This window comes from Apiospora aurea (genome assembly GCF_038362705.1).
Source record: "Apiospora aurea strain CBS 24483 chromosome Unknown utg000002l_segment0_segment0, whole genome shotgun sequence".
Lineage (NCBI taxonomy): Eukaryota > Fungi > Ascomycota > Sordariomycetes > Amphisphaeriales > Apiosporaceae > Apiospora > Apiospora aurea.
The window spans coordinates 2346515-2358971 of record NW_027117389.1 but is presented as its reverse complement, the minus strand read 5'-3'; the positions used below and the strand labels follow the sequence as shown (position 1 = coordinate 2358971).

At 52.6% G+C, this 12457-nt stretch overlaps 1 protein-coding gene across 1 annotated transcript; it reads left to right on the top strand.

The window, feature by feature from the left end:
* Window positions 1–6351: 6351 nt before the first annotated feature.
* On the top strand, window positions 6352–8571 carry PG986_003113 (uncharacterized protein; the record flags this gene model as incomplete). Its single annotated transcript, XM_066839335.1, has 2 exons — window positions 6352–6525; window positions 6760–8571. The coding sequence occupies 2 exons, from the start codon at window positions 6352–6354 to the stop codon at window positions 8569–8571; spliced, it is 1986 nt and encodes a 661-aa protein (XP_066704399.1).
* Between the last annotated feature and the right edge of the window lie 3886 nt (window positions 8572–12457).

Genomic DNA, 12457 nt, shown 5'->3' with positions numbered 1-12457 from the left:
AAATCACGCAGTCGCGCCTTGCCTAGTACCATCACAGAGCGTGGCTAATAGCCAAGTTTTTTCTTCTTCTCGTCCTTACTATGGCTTCTGTCCCCGAAGTCTCTCGCAGAAAAAAAAAAACCGACGGAGGGTCCATTACCCCAAGCAACAGCGGGCAGACTCGGGTAATGTAGGCGCTAGGTATTGTCGCTCTCCCGTCCGCACCGGAGTCTAGAGCTCATGCCTCCGGATCCAGATAGGTGCATCTTACATGTAGCGTCCACAGCAGCAGCAGTATGGAGGGGTCTGTGAGGTACATTGAGTACGCACGACTCGTTCGAGACAGATGCAGTGTCGGGGTCCGGACCCCATTCGCACGTACTTGGGTGTCGCCAACAGGCTAGAGCAACTGTAGCCGCCGCCAATGCTAGCGTGGACCGCCGGTCCCAAATAGGCTGACCGGAGCTCGATCGCTCGCGTGTGTATGTGCGAGTGTATGTGCGAGTGTGTGTGTGAGTGTGTGCGTGCGTGGTCTGCTGCTGCTGCTCGGCAAAGCGAACAGCTGTTTGATGCCACGGCGTGCTTGATTGCTAGGTTGCCGATGCTGCTATCGCAGCTACAGCTGCAGCACTGCTCGCATGGGATGGGACTCCCAGATGCCCCTAAAGGGAAGATGCACGGCGTCGAGACGTTTGTGCGCCGATTAGATTCTGCCCGGGCTCTGGGAAGAAATCTTACATCTCATGACTAAACTTGCCTACACACCTGTGTATATGTGGTTGAACATACAGATGCATGCATCTTGTTAGTCTACATCCACCATACATGATACTGCAATACCTGACCAGGGGTTGGCTGCGTTCTATTCGGCCGTCTTCTGCAAGGTGAGTCGTACAACGTGCGCCCTACCAACAACTTCTGTGCTGTGGTTCGTATCGGCCTACCATATCCGTCTGGTCAACTGGAAGTCAGCGGGAGACTCGATTACGTTGGTCGTGGCGTACGCAAGTAGGATATAGGCACATGTAGGCATGCAAAATGGAAGACATCTTGTGATCGCAGCTAGAGTCGTCGCAAGAATACCAAGAGGCAACCCAGTAGGACGGGATCGAAAGCATGGCAGGAGTGGCTGTCTGAATTATTGCCCATGCCGATTCCATAATGGGATGGCTACTCGGGATGCAGCACTTCTGCTTCATTCCAAGACAGCAGCTGCTGTCCATCCACCCCTAAACAGCATCCATGACGGCCTACATCAGTGTATTTACTACTAATGTTGTATGTTACATATGTCTGGTGTGTACCGCCTACTGTACCACTTATTATTAATTTGATGCCCATCAATGTGTGTGGACCTCGTTCGGTATGGGTCCGTTGTCGCCATGGCACCTGCACCCTCCACGTTGTCTGGCCGTCCGTCGAGGTTCATGTGCTTATCCTTTTCAGGCGCACAGCACGCCGCAAGCTTCCATCATCCGTCTCTCGCCGTGGTGCGTGGAAAGAAGGGTTGAAGGGGACTTGCCTGCCCCCACGGCACGGCGACGGATCTACTCTGCAGTTCGCGAGCGAGCGAGAGAACCAGCCAGCCAGCCCGTACGGATCCATGCAGGAGGAATCGTATCATCCAGCTAGTGACTAGGTTAGCTGGTTACTACGGAGTAGGTACATACTGTATCGCCTCAGGGCTTTTGACTGCGAGTGCCGAAAGTGCCTGCGCTTCCATTTGCTTTCCATGCTTTTACATCTAATGCAATTGAATTGAATTGGGTTCATTAATAGAATTCAAGGGCAAGCGCGCGTTCTGCGGGGGCTGAGGCAAGCACGGCTACGGCACCCCCTTCTCTTGGTCCTGTCCAGAGGACCAGAGGTCTCTCTCTCTCTCTACTTCCAGTACGAGTGGTACAAGTCCGTGATGAAGGCGGGACAGCGAGCTTTTGTCATGGGTCGTTGAATGGACGGTATCCAACGTGGCGCATCCACTAACGATCCTAGGCAATAGGATAGGTGCTGTATCGAACCCAGCCATCAAGTACGCTGTCGATACATCTGCCCAATCCCACCTATGTATGTCCAAGTCGGGGATCGGTCGCGCCTTATTTTGTTTTTTATTTAGTAACACCATTCGAGAAACGCCCAGGAAGCCAGGAAGCCAGGAAGCGTCATCGTCGGCGAGCTGCTCACCTCGCGCAGTCGGGCCTTTGAGGCTTCGGAGCGCTTCATGTCAGCTCATACCTAGGTCAACATCGTGCAACCCATTCGGTTTGCGTGTGCACCGCCAGCTGGTGAGCTCTCTTAGCCCGGCGTCCCTCGCTTGATCTCGCGAGGAGGTTGAGAGACATTTGGCCACCTTGGGGCGGGCCGTTGCCCGTACAATGCACATAGTTGATGAGCGCAGGGCCGTTTAGTATGCCCCGATAGCTTCACTAGTTGATCGCCGAGCCGTTGTGGTCTCTTGCCTGTCAGGAAACTCCCAGCAAATGACGGGTAAAACATTTCCATTGTCCTCATTTGAGACACTAACAAAAATACCTTGCGAGGTATCGGATTCGTTGACCGCTGCCCACTATCGCCGAACTCGTAGCCATACAGTGCATTTCTGGGTGCAAATTATATGTAGCACAACAACAGCCTTTCAGGGGCTGGCCGGAACAAGCCAAGGTTCCTGCTCTAAACCAAACCTTGAGGTGATGGGCATGAAGCAGTGTTGAACCCAAAGGATCCCGTCAACTCATTCATCCATCGCTCCTCTCCTTTGCAGTGTTGACCGGGTATGACTGGGCTTATCCATCCATCAACTGGGTAGTAGTAGTCTGTGGAGGGGCCAGAAAGGACCTTGCGCAGCCAATGAATACCGGGAGATGAGATTCTTCGCGCGTTGTACTGGGCAATGGGGACTTCTTCATCGGTCAATGTGACGACCCTCGTTCTCTATCTTTTCGCTACAGCCGCTTGCAACAGATCAAATCTACCGGCACTCAATAGAAGATCCCCATCAACAAGTGATCTGTCGGCGAACCCCTGGTTTTGATAAGTTTCCGGAACAAGGACTCTCTCTGTTATCATGTTGGTGAAGGTTTGACTCGTTTCGTTGCACGGCAAGACTCTTATCCCGTGGATTCTCTTACACTGTAATCAAGTACCAGGGTTCAGAGATGTTTCAGACACATCGTTGGTTGACATAATTATGGTTAACTTGTGCCTTGGTCCTGGTTATGCACAGTCTCCACCAATCACGATTCTCGTTCTGCCTACAGCACCTGAGTAACAACCACGAATAGATGACTGACAGTTACTGCTGCTGTACTGTAGATGTTTTGTTGGCGGTTTCGAAAGCCGTGGGCTGGGCAAAATAGAACAGGATCGTATGTACGGCGGTAGGCATGTAGGCACATTACCTCTGTTCCTGTCAAACTGCGGCCCTTCGCTCGGCAACCATTGGAGGAAAGAAACTTGCTTCTCGCCCCAGCCCGTTGAGCTTACGGTCTTGACGGGTTTGGGCATGATGGTCACGAGTTGCTGACCACAAGAAGTCTCTCTCGTACATACACTACGGGCACTAGTCGTAGTGTCTAACCCCTAGGCATGGTCAACTGGCTGGTGGTTAGGTAGTGACAGACAGTACTCCTCAAGTACTCCGGGATGGCTTGCCTGCTCGCTGGGTGTCTGCTGGCTGGAGAAAGCTGAGAGAATGCGCAGTACACAAGACCAATTAACATGGCCAAAGTGGGCCGGGCCGGCTTAATCCGTGAGTGTAAGTACCTGCCTCTGCTCTAGTGCTGTGCTGTCTGCTGCTCGGATTGTGCAGCCGATGGAAGCGGAGCGGACGTGTCTTTCTTTTGATTATCCTCTCAAGGTGAGTTGTTGTGGTCATCGGCCGGGACGCCTCCAAGAAGCGGTCAATTGATGCGTTCAAACGTCCCGTCGGAGCCCCCTTCGTATCATGAATGACAGGCGTTGGCTGACAGGGCAGTCCGGGGATGCCACCAACGGCATCGCCTCATACGTACATGTAACCTTACTTATTAGTTGGGGGAGGGAGGCGGTGGGCAGTGGGCGGCTTTCCTTTCCTGTCCGGTGCTGAGTGGGACACTCGCATTTGCGATGACTGAAGACGGCCATGATGTAATCATTGACTGAAAGGAAGTCGCTTGGGAATTGTTCGCCTTTATGCTTGTTCGCTTCTTGGTAGCCGTATTAGTAGTAGCACATGCCCTTTTGCCCTGTAGTTTACAGTGCTCCGTACGATTAATAAACTGATTAGGGGGAGTTTCACCAAGTATTGAATAACCTGGCGTAGGCGGGGCACCATGGCGCTATGGGCTTTCTTTTCCTCCTTCTAGAGAACGGTAAAACCGGGTTAAGGTTGTCAGGGCTTCTGTATGGATATATGTACTTGCTTTTTCTAATAACCCTAGGTAATTACTTACCTACTATCCAGGTAATGTCCCTCTCGAGCAGATGTGTTTCCGATGCGTTGTGTTGTACCGACACGACGTCCCGGAAAGACGGGATGCATTGAGGTAAGTATGGTTGCAGAACATACCTACCTACCTAAGTACCTACCTTCTACATAGTATGCATGCGTGCGTGCATGTATGTCTGTCATTAGGTAAGGGGAAACGACGGGGCGGAAGAAATGTAGGTACACGCAGCCCAGCCCAGTCTGATAAGAACGGGCAATTCCTCTACATACGGGTTGGCAGAATCCCATCTCTCTCCCCTGTCGCTTTGTCTTGTCTCTTGCAGCACGCTAGCCACGACTGTGACAACGACTGCCCTCGTTTGGGTCGGTCGTCGTTTAAAGAGGCCTTTGAGGTTTGGTCAAATCGAATCAACTCCGTTGCCCGCATAAGCCATGTAAGCAAGTGGCTGATATGGAAAGCAGAAAGTAAGTACATATATGTAGTAATCGTCGTCAACGATTGTTGAAACGCAGGGGGCCTGGGGGCCTGCCTTCTGGTCGGTCTACGAGTACCTCTTTACATTTGATGTCCATGCTTGCGGGCTGGGCTCTCTTTGCTCGGTGTACCAAGCTTTTTGGCCAGCCCCAGGACCAAGCAAAAGGTAAGGCGAAGCAAAGAAGACGGAGGAGATGGAGAGAGGGGGACGTAATACACCCGCGGGCACAATGGTTCATAAAGTGGTCTTTTGTTCGCAAAGGCCGACCGACATAAAGGATTGATGTCAAAGCTATGCAAGAGCAGTAGCATGCAGTACATACTGGAGGAGAGAGGAAACATACCAAATGCCAACTGCATACCTTCTACACAGTCAGCCATCAATTGATGCTATGCAACGGCGGGCAAAAGTAGCATTTGTTTGATCAATCAATTTGATTGACCAGACTTCAAATGGTAATAAGGTTGGTTGGCTTGGATGCTACTGCTTGACTACTTCCTCCCACATTTGCCTTTACAATTAACCGTAACCGCATACGTACATGCGCATACACAACTCATTCTGCAAGCAATTATACATAATGATAATAGCAGTTCGCTGTACACACTTCCTTGGCAATAGTTGCTGGTCTGCATCTGCCTGTCTGCCCTGCTGCTCCTGGCTCCCGTACATCCAGGACCCTTGTCCCTTGTGCTTGGCTTTTTGGCTTTTGGGGGGGCGAGAGAGTAACCTACCTTACCTAGGTAGGTACATACTTACCCAGAAAGCGCTGAAGAGCACTGAAGAAAGCACTGCGGGCGCTGGCTGGCTGGCTGGCTGGGAAAGTCGCCCTGTGCAACAAACCAGTACAAACTTAGTGTACCTGGACAGTACTTTGTCTTAGGGGGCCCACTTGTCCTATGCAACTCAACTCAACTCAACTCACGCTCTTGATCCACCATCCACCATTGATCCATGGGCCATCCATCCATCCACTCACCCCGGGCTGACTTCCTTTCTCCTCTTGAGTCTTGGACCCAAAGGGACTGGACCCGACCCGTACAACCTCTCGCTCGTACTTTCTAACCTGCCTACCATAATCCTGCTGCTTTGCTCTTCTCTCCTACTTACCACTACAACAACGACTACGACTACTACTGCTGCTGCTGCTGCGTCAATACCGAGGCCCTTACTATCCTCTACCAGACTTGGCTTTTCGTAACGAGTGCATTCCCGCCTCTACCCATCCTTCGCTGTAATTTGCTAGTCGAGGTCGCTATCAGCCTGATCATGTAACCAAGCTGCATCCGAGATCGACCATTGTCAAGCAGGACTCCCCATAGTCTGCCTGGGTACAGAGTGCTGTGCAGGTGCAGGTCTTTCTCAACCGATCCACGACCGACTCCTTATATTCCCATCCTCGACATCACTTGCTTCATACATTAGTTTCCGCCAAACACCCTCCCCTCTTGAGCTCCGAGCTCACCTCCCAAGATGCCGGCACTCGCGATCCCCGATACGGGCCTCCAGTTGGAGAGCTCAACCAACAACCCCAACTCTTTACCAATGCAGGCCTTTGGGCTTGTCCTAAATGACGATGTGATAGAGGACATGATTAAATGTGTGCAAAATGGGCAGAACCTCGAATTGTGCTTAGGGAATAAACCGGTAAGTCGTTGTTCGGGTGTTCGCCCAAACAAGCTCTCTCCTGCTATTGTTCTGCCAACAAGAGCGAGAAGGGCGCGCAAGGCGCTTGTTCTTCTCGCTATGTAGATGGCTTCGTACAATCGCCCTGCTTGCTGCCTCGAGCCATCCATCCAGGGCTCTCTGGGAATAAATCTACTTTCATTCACCTTGTCAATGGCCTTCTACCCCCAAACCAGTGCTAAGCTGTACCTACAGAGCCTGCGATACGGCAACCAGGAATACGACATCAAGCCGACACCCAACTCTTGTGACTACGACCTGTTTCTCACAAACCCTTCAGAGTCAGCCGGCAAAGCGCAGAAGCTGCCAAATCCTACAATGTCGATCTTCAAGCAATTCACGGCGATCAAGCCTGTACAATCCACAATTCGGGTCGAGAAGGCTACGAAGGCCGGCAAGACCGGCAAAGCACCCAAGATGCTACCGGCTTGCAAGAATGCTATGTCGACGGTATACTCATCCAACACTACGACAAGATCGCTGCCTACGAGTCCCGCCCCCAACGGCGTCGGATCACCATCACTCAACCCGGCTTTCACAGCCTCTCAACAAAAGCTCGAGAAGAACAAGGAACAGCGGAGTGTTATTGTTCATGAGCTAGCTGTGCGAGATCAAACGCCCGAGTACCTAAAGGGAAAATGGGGCGGATCCGAGTCTGAATTCAAAGACGTTCTCGGCAGGGTTGCTGACCTGATCAACGGCAAATGGAGCATGAAGAAGCAGTTTTGGAAGGAACTAGACGTCTGGAGCTACGACTACGACTCACAGGATGAGCGCCAAGCAGCTATCGACAATGCCATCAAGCAATATGATAAGCAACGTTACAGCTCTACTGCACCCGAGTGGGAGCGCTTGCTGAAGAAGGCAGACCGGGGCAAAGGCATCGTGCTGAGCAAACTCCAAGACCGACTCGCAAAGGGCAATATTACACCTGTGCCCAAAGCGCCCAAGACCGAGGAGGCAGGCAAGAATAGCAGCGACGAGAGTTCCAAGGCGAAGGGTGGTGAAGCTATAGCCAGGTCCAACTCACAACCAGTCGCCTCGAAACCAAAGGCCAAAGTGAGCGACCGCGAAACGCAAGCGAAGCGCCTGCTCTCGAACAACCCCAAGAAACCAGCGCCGCCGAAGAAGTCGGCACCCGCAAGCAAAGCAAAGCCAGCGGACAAGGGTGGGGCCAAGAAAGTACTGTCGGCGGAGTTTGTGCAAGATTCCTCAAGCAGTGAAGACGAGGTTCCGTTGTCCGCCTCCATGAAGTCAAAGCCCGTCGAGAAGACGGTGGATCGGACGATCGCGAAGTTGGCTGAGAAAATTGTGGAAAAGCCCAAGGAATCACCAGCCCCTGCACCGAAGCCCAAGGCCAAGCCGGTTGTACGAGCTCCCAAGGCTGCTCCTGTCAAAACATCCGCAGGTACACCCAAGGCGGCTCCTAAGAGGTCTCGCGAAGAGGAAGACAGCAGTTCAAGCTCTGGACAACCGCTCGCCAAACGTATGAGCAAGACAAAGGAGGCGCCGAAACCGTTATCCAACGCAACGTCGCTCAAGCACCGCCCTTCAGATGCGAGCCAAAATTCGCGAGTTACTGCATCGTCGAATGTCTCGTACAAGAGCAAGAATACTTCTCCAGCCAAATCCTCGCCTCTGGCGTCCTCGCCGCCCACCAATGCCTCGGATTTCGACGATGACAGTTACAATCAGAGCCAAAGTCAACGGCAAGCAGCACGCACAAATGGTGTCTCGAATGGAACAACCACCACATCCAAGAAGCGCAAGGACTACTCACGAGCTATGGAGGTCGTGCAGCCGTCCAAGAAACCTCGCGTGAGCCCGTCAGTGTTGAAGAAAGCACAGGATTTCGAGATTTACTACAAGCGATACGAAACTTTGCACCATGAACTGATCTCGGTCCGAGATCCACCGCAAGAAGACCTCGAGAAGCTGCTGAAAATGCGCGCGAGACTTGCGAGCTTGAAAGACGCCATTTCACAGGAGGTCTCCGGTGCCGCGTGAAGTGCAGACAGCATCAGGCCCAGTCAGCTATGTATGCGACATTGAGAAGGATAGGCAGACAGTCCCATCCACGGCCTACGTAAGAGCACAAGAAAGGAGAAGATGGTTGACATTTCAGCAACCGGTTGTCATTCGAGGCAAGTCATAGAGGACGGCATTTTCATTTTGACTGCTGCCACCACCCATAACTTGGGCTTGGGTTCCGCGGCAGATTGGCATCATCATCTAGCGAGAGGGGGAGAGAAAGGTCATGCATATTTATCTCTTTTTTTGGACTGGAATGGACACTCGGAACGACGTTTGGCAATTCTCGAGCATAGGAGTCACGGCGTAGCACCTACATGGAACAGCGATTCTTCTTCATTCCCGTATACTCTCAAGGCATATTTGATTTCTCTCGTTCTTTCTTCCCAATTTTCCTCTTTTCTTTTCGTCAAAGGTGTTTTTGCTGCCATCTGCATTATCAAATCAGGACACAGGATCTGGAATGGAAAACATGCGGGTACCAGCTTGTTGTATGAAATGGTTCCCGCACGACGTGACGCGATGATGGGTACATGCCCGGGTATAGAAGACAAAGAGGCCGCACGTATAGCGGACAGCCAAGCGAATCATGAGGAAGGATGAAGAAAGCCTCTTTCCCTGTTGTTGGTTACAGAGCAGCATTGCATATCTATATATCATATATTTTTGTACGTCTTTCCTTTCTAGGCTACAAGTGGCACTTGACAGAGCATTGCCGAAAATCTACGTAGCGAAATAGCTGATGTAATTGCAATACGAGATGATCACTCGCCATCGAATCTGGGAAATACCATGGAATGGGAAAGTCGCGTGTGTCGTGTGATGAAGATGTCCTGCATGTGCATGTGCTGACGTATGCTGTGCTCGCTCCGGGTTTCAGTCTTGTGGTCTCAAACCGACGAATGCCAGCCAGCCAGGTTGGTTCTGCGCACGCCCAAAAGGGGTTACACAATCAGTGAGTGACGTCTTTTTTACCCCCTTGGCCAAGTGAATAATACGTACGAAGGTGCGGATAGAGAGGAAGCGGCCATGGGCGTTTAGGTGCGTGTGTCTGTCTATCTGTTGGAAATAGTTCCAGACGGATGCTGCCCGTATAGTGGTTTTTGAGGTCATCATGGGGAGGGGGGGTGTCTCGAATCCTGCCGAGTCTATTTCGCGTACGGCGGTAGGCGAGCGCGGCCCTGCATGCGTCATGCAGGCGGCCCAGCTGCTGCTGCTGCTGCTGCTGCTGCTGCTGCTGCTTGTGCGCGAGGCGAGGCGAGGCGAGGCAGTTCGCGCAGATCGGTTTTCTGCTGCCGCATCCGGCTTGTTTGGCTGCAGGTCATTACTTATCATGGTGGACGGTGGGCAGGCATCTTCTTGCCAAGATCCAACAACGAACGACCCAATCCGCCACCACCCTCTCTCTCCACAAGGAGAACCTGGGTAAGCACGTTGCAAGGTCCGCACACCGGTGCCCTGCTCTCAAACACGATAAGCTTCGCTTGCATAGTATCTGGGAAAAAAGCGGATGGGAGCTTGGACAAGAACCATCCGCAAAATCGGATCGCCGCATCCGGTAGGATCCAAACAAGGGGGGCATGGAAGCAACGAACGTAGCAGCAGCAACACGAACACCCAACATTCTTGAGAACACAAAATTGGGCAACGTTGCGTCTCGAATATAAATAAGAAGTCAGGGAGAGCAGAAATGACCAGGTCTTGGCCTTGCTTTGTATACTGGAAGCAATCAAGAGAGCAAGAGTAGGCGTACATCGTATCCGGAGGGGACCGGTAGGTTCTGGAAATAGCCACGGCAGACGCAGGATGATGGCTGCTGCGGGATGCCGCTACAGGGAAGAAGACGTAGAGAGCTTGAGGGGAGTGGACGGGCTCGAAACAACCAATCACGATTCATCAGAGGTAGTAGATGGGTAGACGACTAATGCCCCTACCCGCGCCCACATCCATCCCATCCCACATGGGGCCGAGGGGATGCCGGCCTACCGGCAAACGGAGGCTGAAAAGCTCTGAAGACCGGCAGGTCTAAAAGGTGTCTAAAGCATCCCCCTCACGGAAAGCACTATATCTGACACGCGAGCGCGCACACACATTTCCCTACTTCCCCCGTCGAGCCCGGTCGTATGGCATGTGTGCTATGAATGGAATGGCGCTGCCCTACTCCCGTTTACTCAAGGTGCGCAAGCCACGCCCCCCAACTGCATAGTCCGCATACCTGGCGTATATTAGGGCCACCTGCCTATTCGAGCCGCCGCTGTTGGTCCCGACGGTTCGGTAACCACACACACACCCACGGCTACTTGCACACACCGAAATCATCCTTCTTGTGCGAGTCCGAAGTTTGGTGCCGTGGCGATGGGCTTGGTCCGACTGGGCAAGGCAACTCTGATGCAGAATCAATCGGAAACGAGATAGCAACTGGCCCGCTGAAGCACAAAATCCCATCTCCAGCTGTGTTGGCGAAAGCTGTAGCCGTTGCTGCTATCCTGTCCAACGATATCTCGGCATTACTAGTTTAGGTAATGCAGAACAGAGGCGGTGCCGGCAGCCATCTCTCCGCCGCCGGGAATGGGGAGCCAGCCGTGGGGCCCTGGCGTCGGTTGCATGTCTCGGCGGGCAGCGGGCCTCCCTATCCCTACCGACAGAGACCATGTTTTGGTAGACGGATGGGAAGAGGAAGACGATGGACGTTTCAACCCACGCGGGGCTACACGAGAATGCCTGGCCCCTGGCTAGACCGGGGGGGAGGAGGGTGCGCATGGGTTTCGTTGATGATCAGACGATGCAGGTCCGCTTTCCTCATCGCATGCAAGGGCAGAATAACGCCGCTCCGTCGGTTGGTTGGGCGCTTAGCTTCCGACATGGAGCCATGAGAGAGCGAGCAGATAGACAGGATGGGGCGAGAGCGAGGAGACATGCTCCGCCCTCTTCTTGGAAGTTCGGAAGCAAACAGTGTGTGGGTGGGGGAGGATGTTGGGTTGACCAGTCACAACAGGCATGGAGGGAAGAAGGTGTAAGTCATTGGAGCGGCGTAGTGTGTGTGTATGCAAGTATGTACGTAGGTAGGTAGTATGCAGCTCGGCTTGACCCAGCACTCTGGTAACACCGAATTGACCAGTGCATGTAGCAATTGGAAGATGGGGGCGGATTACTCACATGGCTCGTGTGCCTCATTGGCTACATGTACGCAAAACCTTGGAACCAAACCAAACCAAACCGATCGATCAATTGATCAATCCATCGTCAGTAAGTATGTGAGGAACGAGGCATGCGTGCATGTGTGATGATGTACCACAGCATGGCGACCTTCCCAGGACCAAACCCCACCAACAAACAAAAGCATGCCGACCCCATATGAACTTTAGGTAGGAGGTATCTATGTCATACTCATGAGCGGGGCCCGAATGAGGAGAAGAGGGGAGGGGAGGATAGGATGGGGAGAGGAGAGGATGGGCAAGGGGATACAAACCTTCCAGGGAAGGAGAAGAAGAAGAAGAAGGAGAAATGCAGAATGCATGGCAGCAATCAGCAGTAGCAGGTGCAATCAATCGATGTATTTAGCAGATACGCATGCATGCAAAGTGCACTAGAGCAAACATCAATGGAGGCACGAGCGAAGCGAGCACAGATCGATGATGCTCTTGACCTTGGTTTTCATGATCGCCGGTTGATATGCAGGCCGCGCTTAGCCAGCCAGGGTCCGTCCGTATGCACGCATGGCGCTTAAGACGGAGCAGCCAGACATGGATCCATGGCATAACATACACAGTCTGATAGTAACGATTATCTGGTCCTATAAATAACCCTCTCTACTGGATCAGACAATCGCAGGTATCATCACGCCCTAGTTCCGCCACCCGGG